The following is a 22,052-nucleotide window of genomic DNA, read 5'->3' as shown; positions in this document are numbered from 1 at the left end:
TTATTGGGCAAAACTAATGAAGATTCAAAGCAGTGGCTATTTACTGGACGCTAGGCTGTATTTAACAGTAATTCTGAAATTACTGTTAATATGGAGTACTTGGGATAGCACTGCTTTGGAATTCACACCTTTGGGTGTGAGAGGAGGGACTTGCCATACATGCTTTGTGATCTTCGCTTCACCTGAGCAGGCATGGCAGTGACATTTCACTGTTCTAACATCTGTCCCAAAATAGATTTTAAACATTAATATTTCTCAATTTTCAAAGAAATTATACCAACAGCACATTTGTGGGTTTTCTTTTTTCGTATTTCTTTTTGAGTAGGGACTCTGATCTTTATTCTTCATTTGGCACACTTTACAATAACGTGCTATGAGCACTTACGGTGCTAAATAAATATCCTAAACATGTAATAGACTGGAAAGGCTCCAACAGAGCTGTTGTGTTCCATATCGTAATTAATATGGCTCCTAAGATGATGACTATATATTTAAATGATGGAACATTAACAGCTCCAGAGGAGTTATATTGATTCATCTCCATAAAAGGCTTTTTTTTAAAGGTCCTAAGTACATGCTTACATAAAGAAGTTACTCCAGTCTGACATGCATAGTGCCCTCAGTATAACCAGTAGTGATTCTCCATCTCTCTCTGCACTTCATTTCTGTTAAACATTAATATTTTGATACCACCCTGTAATACTAGGAAATGTCTACTTGCCATAAATTGACAGACCCATTTAGTCTGGTGTCTTTTTCCAGCAGTGGCCAGTATCTGACACTCTTCTTTAGAGAATCAGACTTAGTTTTTAGTTACTTCTTTTGGTTTCTATCAAAACCTTAAACGGAATTAAACAGGTGAACTTTGTATTGAATTAATAGCAGATGACCTCTCTGCAAAGCTGGTACTGATGTAAGTCAGGCTTATAAAAACAAATCTAGCATTCCAGAATGACATTGATTTGGTGTATTGTCTTTCCTTCTCAAGGAGCATTTCTGTCAATCTTGCTAAATAAGCAACCTGACTCTGAAATTCTGGTAGCAATTAAAATTGATAAAAATCCCCAGAGCTGTGCTAGATTTGTCATTTTACAGTCTTTTTCCGTTCATCATTTCCTTGTCAATTAGTAAATCTACATCTTAATCTGTTTAAATTATTCCAGTAAATCAATATTTAAGGTTAAAAATATATCCTGTACAAATGTACTTAATTGGTGGCCATTATAGTCTGAAGGTTATTGTATCCCTTCAAAGGACAAAGCTGACTTCATGGCTACTGGTGTCCAGTTTAATGTGGATGAGAAGTACAGTACATGCTTTCTTTTAACTATTGTAGAGTTATCAAAATCTGACCCAGAAGCTGCTTGTAGTCATTTGCCTTTTATTTGTATCCTGATGTTGCTCCTCTGTGTGGAAACAGAAATTTAGTTAACTAAACATTAGAAATTTGTAATTTGGTTTCACTGAAGTTACCAAAGGACCCTTCCATGACTGAATTAACTAGTGCAGTGATTGACTGCACCTACCCACGGATGTTACTGTGAGCAACAGTTGGTGAAGAATAAAATTTTACTGTTCTGGGAAGAGGGGGAGGTTAGTTTTGTGTGTGTGTGTGTGTGTGCGTGTGTGTGTGTGTGTGTGTGTGCGCGCGCTTTTTTTTTTTTAAGGTTACTTTCTGAATTAATCCCTGCAGCACAGCAACTACATCTAAGCAAAATTATCTTTCAGTAAGTATACAAGCTCATGAAAATCAAGTAGTACTCTGTGAAGGAGCATTTAAAAATAACTTTTTCAAACCACTCAGCACTAATTTGACTGTTCATTATAATATAGATTTTTAAAAAGAGATCCAGATTACCCAGTACACCTCTACCCTGATATAACACGAATTCGGATATAACGCAGTGAAGCAGCACTCCGGGGGGGTGGGGGGTGAGGCTGTGTATTCCAGCAGATCAAAGCAAGTTTGAGATAACGTGGTTTCACCTATAATGCAGTAAAATTTTTTTGCTCTTGAGGACAGCGTTATATTGGGGTAGAGGTGTATATTTGTGTGTGGGTGTTTTGTGTGTGTATACATACAGCTGATTTCATCCTGCTGCATCTTCTTTCTTGACACTTCCCTTATTTGGGGTTGGCGACTCTTGTAGTAGTCTTCTAGACTGTCATGCAGATTGGTCTCTCTGGAGTCCACTGATATCCGATCTGTGTACAGAGACTTTGGTCTCTCCATTAGCTATCTTTCATCAAGAGCCATTCTACTGATTATAACTCTCAGGTCTCCTCTGGATATGCCCATACCAGTGTAGCCCAACCTCCTTCAACTTGTCCTCAGTTGGAGCTACTCATATTAGGCCCCTTAAACCTCATTTCAATTACTATTCTGAACTGTCCAACATGAGTTCATGCCTATTCTACAAAATTCCACTGCATAAAACATTCTTCTGTATTCATGGACTATAACATTTATAAAGTGCCTCTTGCTTCTAACAGTATCTTGCAGTTGCATAGAATGAGTATCCATAGAGTATCTTCACTCTCTAAATAAATGTTTTGTCACCACAGTGGTAATTAGATTTCTATACTACTTCAGTAACTATCCCCAATAGCACAGTATTTCTTAACTTTGCAAACACGTCTTCAGACTCTGATCTTCATGCAGTCTGTCTGAAGGTGGCTTTGTTGATCTGATTCTGTACAATGAGGCTTTTTAATAAAAAAAAAAAAAAGAAGAGGAAACTATTGCCAGCGGTAGAATAAAATAATTTGTCTTAATATCTGTTACAATGCAGATGTGTAAGCTTTTATTTTCATCTTTCAGCTGTTTGCTGGCTCAAGAAAGACTACAAGATAGTTGTTGCAGTGATGCTTAGAGTTCTAATGCTATTTTCATACTATTTGTACAGCCACCCTTTTGTCTCTTTCAGTATCTGAAGCCAAGGATCATGCTGAAATATCTTACTGCTTTATGGAAGTTCACTTTACTGTATATTTAACACTTCTGTAAACACACAAGATGTCCTTAAAATATCAAGTTGACACACGAATTCAAACCATTATATCTATTAATAATCCGATAAAATCTGGGAAATGAAGTTCTACAATATAATATGTCAGTTTTACTTTAAAGAATGATATCCTGTGACTAAACTTATGGATTTCCAGATACCAAAAATAAAGCACCAATTAATAGCATACAGTCTCTTGGAAAATTTAGACCTTTGACAAGCTTATGTCTGCATATCGCCTAAATGTGAAACCCTTTGCCAAAGATTGTCTTATGGACATCTGGCAAATCACTTAAGAGACTGGTTTTTATGTATTTTAAGCCCCATTTTTTATTAGTTTTGGCTGTTATACTTTATTCACTTGTATGGCACTTGGTGTAACCTTAACTGCTCAGTCTAGACCTAGCTTATGTTTGGCTAATTTTGGTGCCATTTATACAGGCACTTGGCCTGGGTTAACTGTTGTGGGAAATTGAATTTCTGAGTTGCTGGCTTCTATGGATATGAGAGACTTGACTTCTGTAATGGCTAAAAATGTATTTAGACATGATAGATTTATTGCATTGTTTAGAAAACTGTTTGTTTTTATCACAATGAAATAACATTTCCTTTTGAAAACGGTATTCAAAATAGGTTAATTGGCTTGCTCTTACAGAACTAACTCATATGTAATGTGCACAAAAACCATATGCAGCAATTTATCATAAATGAAAGCAATATTGCATTTAGCTGTGAATGTTTGTAAATACAGTTTCAGTTTTCATGATCCTAAGATGTAGCTTGCTGCAGCAATACATCTTCTGTACAAACATATTTTTATTCTTATGCTAAAACTCTATACAAAGTATTATCTGCATTGAATTTAGCTTGTCATGCTGGACATAAATTTGAATACATATTAGACAACATCTGAAACTGCACCAATTGCACTAGCAGGTAAGTCTTAAATTTGACAGTGATATCCTTTTATACTGTCACGAATCCACATTGAAACTTTCAATATTTTGTTACTTCTAACAGTTCTTACATTGTCTGGATTTTTTTTTTCTGAGGTGCCTTGAGGCTACGGTCTGTTCACTTTGTCTCTTTCCCCCGACCCATAACCCCATATAGCATTCTAATGATCCTTCAGCTGAGAGAGGCTGGGCTCCTCCTAGATCCCATCTCATCTATACTTCAGATCTCATCTGTGTTTCAAACCGTAGCAGTGTCCTAATTGAATGTATGGCCACACACTTCCACTTTTGACATAAGATGAGCAGGGGTGATGGGGATTGCTTGGGTGAATTCATGCCTAAATGTACACGGATCCTGGGGTGCTGTAAGAATTTTTATAGTGGGGGTGCTGATGGTGGAAACCATGTATTAGATGTTATTAATACTTCAAGCCAAGGGATGCAGCAGTACCTCTAGTTCCGGCACCACTACGCAGCTTACATTAAACCACAATCCAAATGTAATTGTGGCTGAAGGAAGGCAGCATGTTACCATCCTTATTTCTAATCCAATCTAACGAAACAACCCATCTGGTCTTTTCCTTGGCAAAACTGGACTTCTGCTGCATCATGTCCTCCATAAGTCCACAGTGTTCTCCCTGCCTTTCCTTTTACTTAGATTCTGATTCCTCTAAAGAATGTGTAATGGAACTGAGCGGGTCTTAGTAATGGAGAGTTTGAGGTGCATGGCATGTACTTAGTGTTTTGAAATATGAAAAAAATTATGACATAAAGATGAGGCACTTGTGTGACCCAGTAGGAGAACCTGTATTTAACTAAGGGAAATCTCCTAGCAAAAGAATCTGATAGAATAAGTGTTGATTTTAAAATCCATTTCTCCCCAGCCCTATACATACCTTAGAAAATTAATAGTCTCTCCCCATGTCTTCAGCCAAGGACAGGATATGTAACCTTTATACAAAGGAATTTACAGGGGCTTTCTTGGACTGTGGTGGCAGCTGGCCTTCTGTAGTGCTACTGTCAAATGGGAAATGTAGCATGTTCTCACTTGTAAAACAAATTTTGGTCTGGTCTCATTAGTTGTTGAACTTTATATCTTTTTTTTTTCATATTTTGTAATTAATAAATAAGCTGGCATCCAGCTGGCTGAGGTCTGTATGCGGCTTCTAGTACATATGGCTCAGTCACTTAGCAGTTTGGTCTGATGGACTCAGCACAGATCTAATCCTGGTTCTGATGCAACTTGCGTTGTGGTCTCTTAACCTCTCTTACAGATGAGGAAACAGAGGCAAATAGGGATAATACTTCTCTCACACTAATGGCGTGAGGATTAGCTTTTTGTCTAGTGCTTTCCAAATAGATAGTACTTTGTTAACACCAAGTATTATTATTAGTGATCTAATTGCTTGAGACAGATTCTGTTTGGTGTAATATAAATGCTCTAGTTTCTGATTTTTACAGAAGTGACTGTTGTTTTACCATTTTTTAAATATTTCCAGGGAGGGATGAAACGATGCAGCCAGCCAAACCATCATTCCTGGAATATTTTGAACAAAAAGAAAAGGAGAATCAGATCAATAGCTTTGGGAAGAATGCATCTGGCCAGACAAAAAATTCCTCTGATTGGAAGGTACCACAGGATGGAGACTATGAATGTGTAAGTATATACTTTGAAATGTATTGTGGCCATTTTAAAGGTTTTCTATTAATCTTACTATAATAGCTTTCTTATTTGGACAAAGTACAGTAGAACCTCAAAGATACAAACACCAGAGTTACAGACATACTGGTCAAGCGGCCACCCTGTGGAACCGGAAGTAATCCTGCAGCAGTGGGGACACAGACCCACTCTTTCACTGCCTCGGGGCTTGGGCCTGCAGCCGCAGTGTGAGGGGGGTCAGGGCTCCAGACAGGGAGTTGTGGTCAGGGCTTCTGATTCTTGGGAACACCGGAGCTTGGGGCTTTAGCCCTGTGCCTCCTTTCCTGGCTTCAGACCTGCAGGGGGCTTAGGGTTTAACTATTAGGGGAGCGCCGGTTTCAGCCCAATCATGCACTCTCCTTCCCCCCACGCTCCCCCCAGCGGAAACTAGGAGCAGAGCTGCAGGGCTGAAGCCCTGAGTCTCAGCTCTCCCCCAAGGTCTAAAGCCCTGAGCCCTAGTGCTCCCGAGAGGCAGAACTCTGTAGGCCATCTGCCTGGGAGTCAGGACGAGCCTCTCTGTTCCCTTTTCCTTCCTAGCCTGTTCTTTGCAGATTATGCTCTGCAGGCCATCTGCCTGAGAGTTTTATATAAACTAGGCTTTTCTCCTGAACTGGGGACTACCACAGGAGCCTTCCTACTCCCTGCAGCTCTCCAACTAACCTGAGTTACTTGTTGATTTTTATGAGAACGAGGTGATCTTCAAGCTGTCACCTGAATCCTGGCCTCACAGCCTCAGCTGGGTGGTGGCTAATTAGTCACAGGCAGAGTTAGGCCCAACTCCTTTTAAAAGGATCATCCACCCTTTGACATAATATAACTCTCTCCCTCTTTTACTTTAAGAGGTGTAGCATAACTTCCCTCCTTCATGTGTGCATGCTGTCATTGAATGAGTGTTTGTATTGCCCAAAGATGTGAGGCTAGACACTTTAGTAAGGGATACACATTCCTTTTGAAAAGAGTTGTGGAGGAAAAATTGCTTTCTTCTGTTTTAATTCTAATATGTTGATACCAAAATCCATCTAAAATATATTTTCATATAAACATTCTGGGACTTTATTGAAAACTGTGAAGACACCAATTTATTACCATAGAATGGGGTGTCCTCTTATGGATCAGTTTACATCTAGTTCAGTGGGAGTATGCACACAGTGAGGGAAGTGTGCAGTATAGAAGGCACAAGATAAAGGGGAAAGTTCTGTGGCATAGAACAGCCATATTGGGTCAGACCAATGGTCCAGCTAGCCTGGTATCGTGTCTTCTGACAGTGGCCAATGCCAGGTGCTTCAGAGGGAATGAACAGAACAGGTAATCATCACCCGTCACCCATTCCCAGCTTCTGGCAAACAGAGGCTCAGATCATTGTCGCTTACAGAGAAGAAATATTTTTAGACCTGTGATGAGTAGCTGTTTTGACTCAGTTATATGACCTTCTTTACTGCCTTCTGTTATTACTGAAGTATTGCTGTTTACATAGATTACCAGTTTTGCTGAAAACCCAAAAAGGAAGCCTTTTGAAAGCAATAAATCAAACATTATTTAAATGTGCTTGGGTCACACTCATACGTTAATTTGTAAAAATCTCACTTCCAAGCAGTGTACATACACTTCCTTAGCTCTGTTTTCCCTCTGTGCATGAATGTGCCACAGTCTTGCATTTTAATTCTATAACTGAGCTGACTCTCCAGTTAATTTTCTTTTATGTAGGATAAGTACTTGAAAGGAGCAAACATTAATGTTTGATAGACATAAGGGTATTTCCTACAGCCTTTAAGTGAGGGTTAGTAACAGTAACGTGTTATGTAATCCAGTCAAAGACCTAAGGCTGAATACCTCTCCTGTTTGGTTAAAAAAATTGAATAGACTAACCTAATGATGGGCTTTAGGCAAAACTCATCTGTTAAACTGCTTAGTAATTGAATGCCCCAATGTCATAAACTCCTTGAAGTAAGAGTACTTTCACTAGTAATGTCAAGCACATTCAACCTAAACTGAACCCAGCACTGGATTAATTGTGCTTTGTCAGCGGGGGTGTACAGGAGCATGCTTTTTATTTTAGCTTCTATGGTTCACAGTAGAGACCAGATCAGTCAGCTTGGAGATAAATATTGGTTTCTCTGAGCCTCAAGAAATGTGATTTGAAATACTATTTGGTTTGTTAGCACAGTCTGGTTTAACATTTCTGTCACCTTAAGTCCTATATGCTTTCTCCCTCCTAGCTTCTATGAACTGGAAACTCTTGGTTTACAAGTAAGCAACATTTAATTACAAGAGAGATTTTTCCCCTTTCCCTTGCAGAAAAACATTTGACCTTTTCCTGGTTAGAACTGTTCCTCTGAAGCAGGCAAATATGAAGTTATTTATACACCACAGCGATGTGATGTTGGATTAGGGTTCAATTATTTTCATCCAGATTTCCTGTTACTTGTTAAGTGTTGATAATGTGCAAGGCACTGTACAAAAAATGAAGGCATTCCTGTCAACCAAGGAACTGAAAAACTTAAACAAAAAAGTGCTTTAAAAAGGATGCGAACTCCAGTCACCAGTCATCAAAATGTGCCATTTACCACTCTACCTGTGCCGTGATAGTGGTCTGGGATATCAAAAAGCGTCTGTATTTCTAGCCTTGTAATTTTTAAGTGTCCATCACTACTTCCATGGTCATTGCATGTTGGTACTAATGTTTTCCTCACACGTTTCAGTGAATGTCCTTTTAAGACCAAAACCAAAAAGAAGTTTTGAAACTTGTTCTTCTCTTTTAAAAACCAGAATAACTTTTTTCTTTACTTTTGGTTTTAAAGAGAGTGGGTTTTTTGTTTGTTCTGTTTTTTTTTAATCTAAGTAGACCAAGGTTTTCATCTCATTTGTGACTGAAGTGGGAGATGTTTGAAGAGGTTAAAATGAAGTTAGAATGGCAACTATCTGACCAAATCTACCACAATGGGCACTTTGATAGAATCTTCTATGACTATTCAGTGTATATTGTAGATCTACTGGGAGTCGTTTCATAGATTCTAAGGCCAGGAGGGACCATTGACATCATTATCTGACCTCCGATGTATGACAGGCCATAGAACTTCCCTAAAATAATTCCTAGACTCTAGAGCATATCTTTGAGGAAAACATCCAATCTTGATTTTAAAATTGTAGGTGATTGGAAATCTATCACAACCCTTTGTAATTCACCACTGGAACAATTTACTCTCCTTGTTAAAAATGTATGCCTTATTTCCAGTCAGAATTTGTCTAGCTTCAACTCCCAGCAATTGGATCGTGGCTAGATTGAAGAGCCGATTATTAAATATTTGTTCCTCGTGTAGGTACTTGTAGACTGTAATCAAATCACCCTTTAACCTTTTCTTTGTTAAACTAAATAGATTGAGTGCCTATAAGGCATCCATCATTCTCGTGTCCCTTCTCTGAACCCTCCCTAGTTTATCAACATCCTTCAACTGTTGGCACAGAACTGGACACAGTATTCCAGCAGTGGTTGCACCCATGCCAAATATGAGTTAAAATAAACTCTCTACTCTTAATCGAGATTCCCCTGTTCATGCATCCTAGGGTTGCATTAGCTCTTTTAGCCACAATATCACACTAGGAGCTCATGTTCAGTTGATAATCCTCCATCCAAATCTTTTCCAGAGTGTCTGCTTCCCAGGATGGAGTCCCCTATCCTGTAAGAATTTCCTGTATTCTTTGTTCCTAGCCATATTAAAATGCATATTGTTTGCTTGCTCCTAGTTTATCAGGTGATCCAGATCACTCTGCATCAATGACTTGTCCTCTTCATTATTTATGACTCCTCCAGTTTTTGTGTCGAACTTTATCAGTGATAGTTTTAAGCCTTTTTTCTCAAATCATTGATAAAAATGTTAAATAGTGTGGGACTAAGAACCAATCCCTATAGGACACCACTGGAAACAAACCTATTTGATAACAATTCCCTGTTTACAGTTACATTTTTGAGACAGATTAGTTAGCCAGGTTTTAATCTCTTTAATGTGTACCATATTAATTTTATAACATTTTAATTTTTACCAAAATTCACAGGGTACCAAGTCAAATGCCTTACAGAAGTCTAAGTATATTACATTAACATTATTACCTTTATCATCCAAACTTGTAATCATAAAAAAACAGTTTAGTTTGATGGGATCTATTTGTTGATGTGCATTGATTACATTATTCTCCTTTAGTTCTTTATTAATCGAGTCCTGTATCAGCTGCTCCATTGTCTTGTCCAGTATTAGTGTCAAGCTGACAGGCCTATAATTACCCAAGTCATCCTGTTTTACTCTTTTTTTTTAAAACTGGGACAATATTAGCTTTGTTCCAGTCTTCTGGAACTTCCCCAGTGCTCCAAGACTTACTGAAAATACACAATAACAGTCCAGCGAACTCCTCAGCCTGCTCTTAACTCTTGCATCCGAGAGTTATCCGGACCTGCTGACTTAAAAAATCTAACTTTTAAATCATTGAAAACCTGTCTTTTTATGTTAACACAATAATAAATTCCTGATCCATGCTTTCTTGGCATCATTACAATACTGAAAGCTGTTCCAGATTCCATGGGAAAGTAGTAAGAATGAGATGGGAATAACTTTCCCCTCATACACTTTTTTAGTTAATCTGCATCCTTTTGCCATAATGTGATTTTTCTGTCTAATTATGAATGCCTCTATATAGCAATGCTGAGCTTTTGCTTAAAAAAATATGTTACTACTTTGTCTCACTAATCAAAAGGTTGGCCACAAATTCTAGGTAATTTCTTGGAAGTGAGGCAAATGTCACCAATAATTAGTATTGGACACTATTGCAAAAGCATTTGGATATCATCTTATGTTTCCCTACAGGCACCTGTAGCTATGTCACTTCTGCTACAAAAAGTTAGGATAGAAGCAGATTGTCTCAGTACTTACAATTACTTGTGTATCTCTCAGAATGTATTTATTAGCACTAGGGTCCACCCTTGATGCCTTAAAGTCTCAAATGAGCATTTTGGGTTGGTTTGTTTTTGAAGCCACCTGCACAATATCTGTGCTTTTGGAGGCCTGTTAGAGGTGCGTCTCTTAAGAGTTATGTTAGTAGCCCAGATGTATTTAGCTATTTATGCTGCTTCTAGCTTCCAGAGCTGACAGTGAATACCTGGCAGAAATCCAGTTGATGAAAATGGGTATGCTTTTTTGTTCATGGGGTCCCAGGAGAGCTTTACTCATTGCCTGTTAGCCCTCATTAAAATCCTCTAAATTCTCTTAAATTAGCAGGAATTCCTATATTGTCAAGTTTTAGCACTATGGCAGGGCAAGGAGACAGCCATTTAGAAACAAAATTCATGGCTCTTCCTTTCAAATAATCCACCTTCTTTGGGAACAGTCTGATTTGGTTCATGCCTAGATGTTGGTGAATAAGCCCTTTCCCTTCCCTGCAATTGCTGAAAGCCATTGTCTGCCTGTTGTCTTCCATGCCCCACCTCTTGAGCCTAATAATGAGTGTCTTCCTTGATACTCTCCAAGGTTTCCTGTAAAGTGTGTGTGTGTGTGTGTGTGTTTCATTCCTTTCATAAACCAAGTCAGTTATAAAACTGCTGTAGATCACTCAGGAGCATAAATGCGTGGTGCGAGGCAGCAGAGATGACTTTTAATAATCGTCCCTTTGGCCTCCTGTGGAGATGTTTGTGCAAGTAAGAAGCTGCTACTGTACACAGCATTTGCTCACACTAGGGATGTAAAAGGTTAACTGGTTAACCAAAGTTAACTGTTAACCTCAGCAGCCCCGACCAGGCCGGAGCGGCCCCAGCACCAGCCATGCTAACAAGGCTACACTGTGCCGGTCGGCCAGACCCTGGCCATGCTGCGCCTAGCTGGGTGGACGGACGCCAGCCCTTGCCATGCCACACGGAGTCAGGCAGCCAGCCTCACCCCAGCCCTGGCCTTTCCGGCCGCCACCCCAGCTACCTCTGATAACAGTTAACCAGTTAAATGAAATAATTTTAATTGTTTAACAAGTTAACTTCTTAACTGATATTTACATCCCTAGCTCACACATTCACTATACTCAGGTTTTCATTACACAGACACAACTTTTAGCAACGTAGCACTCCTATGGAGAAAATATTCTCCATGCTAAATGTTCTCTATCTAGTTCCATCTGAGAAGTGTTTTGCAATTAACTGCTAATAAAACCCTTTTATGTGTCAGTTATAGAAGATAAGAATTAATTTTTGCCCATTTAATTTTTGGACTCAGCAAGCCCAGCATAGATTCTGTCTCCTCTACTTCAGGTTGTCATCTTTCATTTCTGTATGTCTCTTGGGGGTTTCATGTATCACAATTATTAGGACTCTTCGGAAGTTCTAGAAGTAACATGAGAAGACACTGATCACCATTGAGATGGAAAGATTCCAAGATACAGCTTGACTTCCACATGGCTGAAAAAGGGTCAGACCCTCCATCTAGCCTGCTTAGACTAGATGGTTATTTTGTATTCCAGTAGCACCTACAGGCCCTAACAAAAATCAGGGCTCCGCTGTGCTAGATACTGTACGAACACAAAATAAGCAACAATACCTGCCTCAGAGTTCACAGTCTAAATAGAATTGATAAAGGGTGGAAGGAGAAATGGAGGCACAGAAGTAAAGAGACATGCCCAAAATCACACAGCAAGTCAGAGACAGAGCTGGAATTTGCTTCCATGTCTCTGAGCCCCAGTAAAGTGCTCCATTCTTTAAGCCATGTTTCCTCTGCTTTTGTCAGGCTGACCCCGGGGACTGTAACTTGGACCAGGAAGCTGCATAAATTGAAAGATTCACAAAAAAATATAGATGAGTGAGCCGTAGAAAGACACATTCATATACTGGATTTTCATTTGTTCAGATAATGCACGAAGTAATCAAGGGAAATCTGGTAAACAGGTGAAGGAAAAATTACTGTAAAATATATTTGCTTTAACTAATTTAACAAATGTACCCACACCTGTTGTGTCTCATAAAAATTCCCTGCAATGCATTGGAAATGCAGTTGGTATCAGAACTGTAATTAACAGAGATGTATCCTCAAAGCAATTAATTGTGCGATCTTGGTTTCCTCATTTAAATTACTTTAAAGCGTGCATATTTATACGAGACTATTTCCACAGGGCAATATTAACAATATTCTGTTAGTTTTAGAAGCCATCATCTCCATTTATGTGTACCTGATAGGAGTTGTTGTAATTGTGCTTGTCTGTAAGCTAGTTCTGGTCCAAAGCTTTTAATGGCCATTGTCCAGGTCAGTTCCTTTCTGCAATATAATGTAACCTAAAGTGAGTCCTTTTTCGTCCTTCAATGGGAATGTAACACTTTTTTGCTGAGCTTTTATACTGAGAACATCTCAACATGCTTTAAAAACAAAGCATTCTACCCCGGCTAAGTCAGTATCCCTTTGTAGCAGTGTAGTCTTGGATCTGTTGTATTTAGTATCTCCCTAATTTCTGGGATCTTTAAGTCAAAACAAACAAAAGAACAGTTGTAATTTTACTAGCAGGGAAGAAGAGAAGGAAAAGCATTTTAAAGATTAGTAGTAGCTTCCTCCTGTAGAATTGTTGATGAAATGCCACTGTGGATTCCACTCCCCTTTGTCTAGACATATTAATTTTGATTCGATGATATACCGAGCTCTGAACTTAACTCTTACTGAAACATCCGCAAATAATAATGCGAACAGAGAAAAGTTTCTTGTTTTCAGAACAAGCTAAATCAGAATATTGTATTTTAGTTCTGGTAAAACCTGAGAGCATCTGCAGGCTGGAATCCTCTAGTTATTTAGGTTAGGTACATCATGGGTAGTGTAAAGTCCAGCCACATTGACTCATTAGTGTATGGCGTGAGGGATGAATTGAGGCCCCATAGCCCATTCAGTCCTAGTCTCGCCACAAAAGCTACTGTTAGCATCCTAACATAGTGACATGTCACTCACAACCCAGTGCAGTTTCTTCTGCAGTGGTAGAATGATAAATTTCAAGTTTTAAGAGTACTTTTATTAATTAAAACTTCAAGCTGTATTACATATTCCTTTCTGATGCACTGGCAACTTCATGGCATGCAGAAAAATGTTAATGGTTGTATAGTGCTCGTTGTATAGTGAAACCATCCATTTATTTCACTGCAAATGATATATAAAAGGAACTGTTAGAGGCCAAGTGATTTATTGCTTATTGATCATTGTAAACATGCTCTTCTTTGCAATGACCAGAGTGTCTGATGCATTATAGTCCTTCATGCAGGTGTCGTTTGTCTTATGAACACATTGGTGTCTACCAATACCTGGTACATTCAGTTTGCTTTCTGTCTTTCTGAACACTGATATTCGATGGCATTTATTAGCAACTTCTTGTTGACACTTTTTTATGGCATTCCTAACTTTGTGGAAGTTGAGCTAATCAAAGGCGTGGGAATATAGGAAAGAAGGAAAGTGTGTTTTTTGTACACTTTGACACCCCAAGGACAGTAGCAGGCTAGATAACTGGCTCCACTTCATTACTTAGGGTTTGTCTTCATATATGGTTGTGCAGTAGCACTGTTCTAGCGCTTTAGTGAAGACGCTACTACTACACCGATAGAAGTAAGGCGTAGTTCATCCACCTCCCTGAGAGTCCATAGCTGTGTTGATGGGAGAAACTCTCCCGTTGACATGGTGCTATTTATATGGGAGGTTAGGTTGGTGTAACTACATCACTTGGGGTGTGGATTTTTCACACCTCTGAGCAATGTAGTTATACCGACATAGATCTGTAGTGTAGACCTGGCCTTAGAGGAGCTCTGAAGAGCCATCTCAAACAGTGAAAAACCATACCAATGATGCATTTGTAGAGCTGATTGTACAGACAAGGTTTTTTAATTACATTGTTACTCGGAGTTTCTGCTATAGTAATATAGGGACACACCCTGACATTGTGTGAGATGTCTTTGAGCTTGTTTACCACTTAAGTTTTCTGCCTCTGATGTGACCCTCCGAGTTTTAATTCACTTGTGTTTATGAAATTGCTTGGAAAATAGAATTCAAGGTTCCAGAGACAGAAAAATACATGAGGCCCCAAAGAAGTCTTATTTTGTTGGTTCTTCCCCATCGCATGGCTTGAATGGATATTCTGGGCTGATAGCTGAAGTATCAAAATCCAGTTTGGTGGTAGGGGCAAAAACCCCTACTAGAATAAAAAATCCATCTTGCACATTTACAGGTCTTCTAGTATTCTTAAATTAAATTGAATCGTCAAAAGCATATGTGTTAAAATAACATTCACTCTGATTTTTTTAAATGTACTTTTTCTGACCCAGAGCCTTATGCAATGAATTAAGGTTGTTTCTCAAGAATTCACTTGAATAGCTACAGTTTTTTTGAATAGGGCAAAAGGAAGCTTCCATTAAAACACTACTTTCTTCAACTGCACTAAATGTTTTATGACTAGACCAAATGTTTTCAGTGAATCTAGAGGGATTTCTCTGTCCAAAAATTCCTCTTCTTCATCTATCATATACTCCCCTTTCCCAGTGGCAGGAATAGAAAATACAGCTTAGGCATTAACTTTTAAAATAATCATACTTTGATTATAAAATGAATTTATGTGGCAAGGTATTCATTGTTTTAACTAGTCATGTCTGGAAACAGTGATGGATATTTCTATCTAGATTATGCATTACTTCAGCCCTCTTCATAACTAGAAAAAATAGACTTACAGATGATACTGTATTGAATCCATAATGCAAAAGCTGCTTTTGATGGGAAAACACTAGTGCTACAACCTTTCTTAGAAGGAGAGGATTTAAGTTTAAAAAAAATCTTGTTCCTTAAAAGACTGCAGAGGCTGCTCAGCCCTCCTTATCCAGCAATCCCTGCTCATTGCATATGATTCTTTTAAGCAAGTGCTGCTGCTACCTTTCTGGCATATTTGTCACATCGTTTCCAGCAGTAGTTTTAATCAGTGATGCTTTTATTAAAAGTTGAATATATTGTCATCTGTTGATCAAACGCTATCCTATTAAAAATGAGCTTTGGCATAAGAACATAAAAATGACCATATGAGGTCAGACCAATGGTCCATCTAACCCGGTATCCTGTCTTCCAACAGTGGCCAGTGCCGAATGCTTCAGAGGCAATGAACAGAACTGGGCAAACCATCATGTGATCCGTTACCCTGACTGCTAGAAGCTAGGACTGAATATGTCTACGCTGCAATTAGACATCTGCAGCTAGGGGCTCGGACTAAGAGGCTGTTTAATTGCTGTGTAGATAACCAGACTCTGGCTGCAGCCCAGGCTCTGGGACCCTCCCACCTCACTGGGTCTTAGAGCCCAGGTTCCAACCTGAGCCCAGATGTCTACACTGCAAATAAACAGCCCCTTAGACTGAGCCCCGCAAGCCAGAGTCAGCTGGCATGAGCCAGCTGTGGGATTTTGATTGCACTGTAGACATACCCTCAGAGGCTTAGGGTTACCAATTGATGCTTTCATATGAGCAGTAGTGGCCAATACAAAGCGCTGTACATGTGAACAGTTCTGAATCTCCATCACAAATCAATCAGTTCATTACAAATATGTGAAAACTCAGTAGTGTAAACTATTGCAGAATAGTGAACATCTGCTGTCTGCATTAATTCAGTCCTTTGATATCTTCTGCTCTTGCCTATTCAAAAGATTCCTAACTCCATTATTGCTTATAATCATCTCTTGTTTGTTTGCTAAATGTGGCCAAAGTTTCAAGGCCATTTGTACTGGGGAGGTGATCTTGAACCTGCATTGCGAACTGCATACACAAATTCATGGTTGCTCCAAATTGCTGATCTGATTTTCAGCTAGCTCCTTGTATGTAGGCTTTATTTAAAAAAAAAATATAAAAAATTGAGAGCTCTGTATTCCATTTTAACACAAAATATGGGCATGTCAAATTTTGGATTGAAAACCTTATGGTGGGAATATCTGAAATGGAAAAAGTCAAGTAGTTCAGTGACTTGAATATTTTTTTGAATATCTGCCTTGGAAGATAATGATTTTTTGCTCTTTTCCCCCCCGCATTGGGAGGAAAACGTTTTGTAAAATAGGAGTCATCATTCATTCATGCTGTTTCACTTTGGCACAAACTGACATTGATTTGATTGCAGAGCACTCACTGTTATAACTTGCTTCCAAAGTTACATTTTTGTTGCTGTATCATATATAGCAGTCTGTGCTTGATATATAGCTTAATTTTAAAAGTATCCTTTGGGAGAATTAAAAATTGCATGTAAAATATATAAGCTGCTGTTGTGGTTTGCAATGAAGTCTTTTTAGATAGGGTACAGTACAGCCATAATCAGCCCTCCTAAATGGAAGTATTGTGAATCTAACAGTCCTGTAACATTGTTTACGGGACTAAACCTACAAAGCTATACATGGATTGGCTCGTGGTTACCTTGGAGATGCCTCTTTGCCATGTGATATTGTAACAGTTGATCAACTGAGGTGGTCAAGCTGAAAATTCCTTAGATCAACCATGAGGGGCTAGTCTAGGGTATTTTCAGGGAGGAGTTCTTTAGTGCAGAATTTGTTTCCTCAGAGCCCAGACTTTGTGACTTAAGGTCATACAAGGTCCACTTGTTCTCTTGGGCTTTTCTTGAGGGATAAGTAGTTAGATGGGAGTTGTGAAGACTGGAAGACGTTGGGTTTGGGACACTTGGCCCTATTTGTGAATTTTCTATGAAGAAGGTAGTTGGCACAAGTGCTTTTTAAATTTATTTTAATTAAGTGCTAAAACTATTTGGTGCTGTACAAATCAAAGGAAGAGACAGTCGCTGCCTAAGGAGCTTAGTCTAAAATATTTATAAAACTTTTCTTGGCTGCAGTCTATAAGTAGTACATGGTTTAGTTTGGACAAATATCTGAATTTCTGTGTAAGGCTGGTCAAAATGTATTTGAGTCTCATTTCAATGCCTCTCTTCTTCCTTTTGTGTTTGATTCCTCATGAAAAGTTTTTTATTTCTTCAGTTTTAACATATGAATAGAAAAGTCTAACTCCTGTTGATTCTCAAACTTTTGTACTGGTGACCCGTTTCACATAGCAAGCCTCTGAGTGCAACCCCCCGCCCCACACCTTGTAAATTAAAAACACTTTTAAATATATTTAACACCATTATAAATACTGGAGACAAAGCGGGATTTGGTGTGGAGGCTGACAGCTCGTGACCCCCCCATGTAATAACCTCGCGAGGGGTCCCGACCCCCAGTTTGAGAACCCCTGCTGTACTATGTGTGTAATTACTCAGTCTTCCCTGTTTATCTCTCTGAAGCTCCTTTTGCTAAGGTTTTATGCTGTTATCTGTAGTGGTGTAGTAGGCATCCTTCAGTCTTGAGAGACCATGGGTATGCACCCCGAGAGGTAAGGAATTTACTCAGTTGTTTTTATGGCAGCCATGGTTGTGGCTGAAGAAACCCACTCGAGAGACCATCTCTGCCATACCTGTCACATTTAAAGGCGATGTGTTGACCCTTTGGGCTCTGCCTTCTGCGAGCTCTCTTCTCTTTGCTAAGCTGGACGGCTTCCTCTCATAACTCCAGAGGCCTTTAAGTTCTTGTTTCCAAAGGCTGCAGTCCTGAGTGTGATCTTCTCAGTTGTCCACATCCCCTTTTTTGGGGGTCTCGTTTGCCCACATTCTTGAAACGCAATTTTGGGCATCCTTTGGGTCTTTTTCCAGATACCAGTTCACCATAGAGAATGTCCTTTGGGATGCACCCATCATTCATTTGGCACACACCAAGCCAGCGGATGCATCTCTGAGGAATGTTTGCATGCTAGGTATACTAGCCCACTTGAGCACCTCACTGTTGGTGACTGACCCTCCAGGAGAGTCCAAAGTTTCAATGAAGGCAACACATAGGAAAGCTGTTGAGCCTCTTTTCCGATGAGGCTATAAAGTGTATGTCCCGGTCACGTACAAAAGTGTGCTGATAACACACACAGGTTTATTATGCCCTTAGAGTAGAAGGAAAAATGTAGATCCCAGGGCTTTGGAGTGGACCCCGGAGCTGGACTGCAGAGCCACTCCGGAGCAGTGGAGCTGCAGGTTTTTGCCTGGAACTGAAGCGGAGCCGGAGCACAGCTCCAAAGCCCGATCCACATAGAACCTATTGAGGTTAAAACCTTTGGAAATATTTTAAAGTCTCTGAAAACTAACAGGCTCTAATGAAACAAATAGTGTTTGCAAGTGGCTAGTCTAGTTCCTTTGTGTGTTGTTTATACCCACAGCGCCATAATAAATAGTTAGATGGACGACCTACTCAATCAAAAATAAAAATATGAAAATCTGGCATGACAAAACAGTCGTTAACTAGACATAGGTTTCTAGAGGACGCACATGGTGATATTGCACCGAAAGGTCATCTGAATCTTTGGTTGAAATCTCAAAGATTTGGTACCTGTTTCAACGAAAAGCACCATCCTGCAAGCCCAAGCTGTTCCTATTAAAATATCCTATAAACTGTTTGTTTTTCAGTGCTCCTTCACAGGATTTTCAAGCAACTGTCATCCCTTTTGCACTCAGATAAAACAATTTTATTACCTTAAATTGACTGAATGTTGCAGTGGATAGGGGACCCATCAGACTGGCATTTCCAGCTGTACACCAGAATTGCCCCTTTACTCCAAAATGACCCCATGGATACAGTCCTTCCTCTATAGCACTCCAGGCCTAGGGAGCAAATAGGAGGCAGAGTTCTAAATTGCAATGATTGTTTCTAATCTATTACCGGCACTTAAGAGTAAGCTTGGAAAAACCACAAGCAGATCCAACTCAGGCTCATCGCTAATAGACATTAAGCTGCTTTGTTTAACTCAATTGTCAGTCTTTACTGGGGGGAAAAATACTGTGGAAATTGTAGTGTACTGTACTTCAAAGTGTATCAAGTCTTTGGACAAATGATCATAATTCACTGAAGTTATCCCTTGGGCCTTACACCTTTTACTAAATAGAATTGATTCTAAGCCTATCAGAAGCTCAGCACAATTAGATTCTGCAGTTCTCTGACCCACTCTATCTGTCCATTGGGAGTGGAGTGTAGCTGGTCAAGTGGTTCAGCTCTTGTAGTTCTTTGTGAACGTCTGTGTTCTCCCTTTTTCCTTTAACTAGCTAGGCATTGAGCTTTTGAACAATTTTTCCAATGTTTCTTGTCTTCCAGTAGCATTTTCACAGCAGGGTATAATAAGTATTAATGGAAGCTGTATGTAAATCTCAGCAGAATGCAAACCGTTGCATTACCACTTAATTATAACACTTCCTCGGTAGTAAAAGCTTGCTGAGTACTTTTCTCAAGCAGTGTTGTGTGGAAGTCATGACGTTAACTTTACTCCATGTTTAATTTTACTGCTAGCAGAAACTTCTGGAATTTATTCTAATGTGTAAAAAGACTTTGAGGATCCTATTTAAGGAAATCAGACAAATCATAATCACTTTGCAAGGGGAACACATCTGAAGCTGCAAGAGAAATCTATCCTTGTGTAAGCCCTTTTTCTTAGTGCTGTCTCCAGAAAACAGATCTTCTGGATAAACAAGAGAGGCTGGGCTCTCCTGTTGGTCTAGACAAGATGACCTTAGCCTGGTATCTAATTCAGTTACTGAAAAAATAGCGAGAACTTATCTTTGTGATTTTTAGGATTAGTCATCTACTTTCTAGGTCCCTCAAAGAGTTTAGATTGTAAAATGCTTGAAGTTCAGCGCTACAAAACAAAACTATTGAGTTTGTCACTTTCTTTGTTTAGATGAAGTGGTCTGTTTTCAAATACCAAATAGGTGACTTGCGCTGATACTTGCTCAGACTGAAAAAGGAAATAGTCTTGGATCTCATATGATTAAAATGTACTGATCAAATCTGTGTTTAAAAACTTTTTGATAATTCATAGCAGAGAATGGAGTTTTAGAGGCAATTTCCCCTGTCATGTAACTCCTGTATATTACTGATAGTAGTAACAATATGGAGCAGCTGTATGAAAGCACTGATGCTAGAACCTCTCCTTTCAGGCAGTATTATAAGCAATACTGAAATGGAATAAGAGCTAGTCAGTGATTGTGTAGTTTATTGATGTGGAGCTGCATGGTGTTTCCTCAGTTGGCAGTTCCCTACAATCTGGATGTGGGTGTCTGATTTGCATAATCACTGTACAGTCACTTCACAATAACTCGGTCGTGAATGTACAGATCTCTCCTACTGGCCACTATTATCTGTCTGTAATTGCTTCCTGTATTTGGAATTTTCTGACTGTTTGCCAGCAACAAAAATGCCATTTAGCTTCTCATTCCCTTCAGAGGAAATTGGTGAAAAGCAAAGAAAATAAAGCTGTCAGAAAGGTGAAAGAGAAATTGTGTTTATAAAGCTACAAATGCTTTTGACTTTCAATCTTCTCATTTTTCTCCCCACCATCCCTGCCAGCTGGCAGGGGCTCTGTATTATTAAAGTGAATGACAGGGAGGGGCTGGAATATTTGCATAACTGAAAATAATCCAGGAGAGAAGGGCCTTGCTAACCTGTAAGGAGAGAATGGATGTGTATAGATAGGAGAGACGATAGAAATTTGGTGAACGCTAAAGTTATTGCTGTCCTTGATACAGAAAACATGAAGCCTGAACATAAACTGGCATATAATACTAATCCCTTCAGATAACAAGGGGTCAGAAGGTTAGATAGCTAAATGGTGAAAATGTAGTGAATATAGAGGAAGATTGAGGTCACTTGGTTGTGATGTCTGAGTACCTTCACAAGGGGCAAATAGCTTGTACTAAAGGGCTCTTTGATTCTTGTTATGCCTTTCTCAGCTAGATTAACGGCTGAAAGTAACACCAGAGAAATTCAAATTAGAAATATAAAGCTTTTTTCGTTTTAAACAGTGGAAGGTCATTGTTCCAATCATTCAAATTACCAAGGGAGGTCATAGGATCTCGATCTTTTCATGTCTTCAGATCAAGACTGGATGCCTTTCTGGAAGATGTGCTTTGGGGCATGTCTTCACTGCCGTTAACCCAAGAAAATGGCTTTCAGTTCTAAGCAGCTGGCTAGCCTAGCCTGGATGTGAGCAGCCACACTGCAAAGTTGTGCTGGCTAGAAAACAAGAATTCAGTTTTGTGAAAAAATTTCAAGGTTGCAAGGGCCCCTCCCCCCTTCCATTCCAATGTGAAACAAAAAACGAGACCTTTCCATTTTTTTTGTAAAACAGGAAGACACAAACACTGGAGAATGGATATCATAGGTTGACTGACTCTACAGCATATATCTACACTGCAAAGAAAAACCTGTGGCACTCAGTCTCAGAGCTCAGGTCAATTGATTCCAGCTTATGGGGCTTGGGCTGTGGGGCTAAAAATAGCAGTGTAGATGTTACCGCTTAGTCTGGAACC

At 39.3% G+C, this 22,052-nt stretch overlaps 1 protein-coding gene across 4 annotated transcripts in view; it reads left to right on the top strand.

Moving 5' to 3' along the window:
• STK4 (serine/threonine kinase 4) overlaps positions 1-22,052 on the top strand; it is a 71,017-nt gene that overhangs the window by 30,814 nt on the left and 18,151 nt on the right. For 3 of the 4 annotated variants that reach the window (XM_050917390.1, XM_050917391.1, XM_050917389.1), the window contains exon 10: positions 5,464-5,621. In XM_050917390.1, coding sequence (XP_050773347.1) covers positions 5,464-5,621 — 158 coding nt within the window. Of the gene's footprint in view, positions 1-5,463; positions 5,622-7,958; positions 7,986-22,052 lie in introns of those variants that run through there. The other variant, XM_050917392.1, reaches the window with a different exon arrangement.

Source organism: Gopherus flavomarginatus, chromosome 11, assembly GCF_025201925.1.
Source record: "Gopherus flavomarginatus isolate rGopFla2 chromosome 11, rGopFla2.mat.asm, whole genome shotgun sequence".
Lineage (NCBI taxonomy): Eukaryota > Metazoa > Chordata > Testudines > Testudinidae > Gopherus > Gopherus flavomarginatus.
This window is presented reverse-complemented; position numbering and strand designations above follow the sequence as displayed.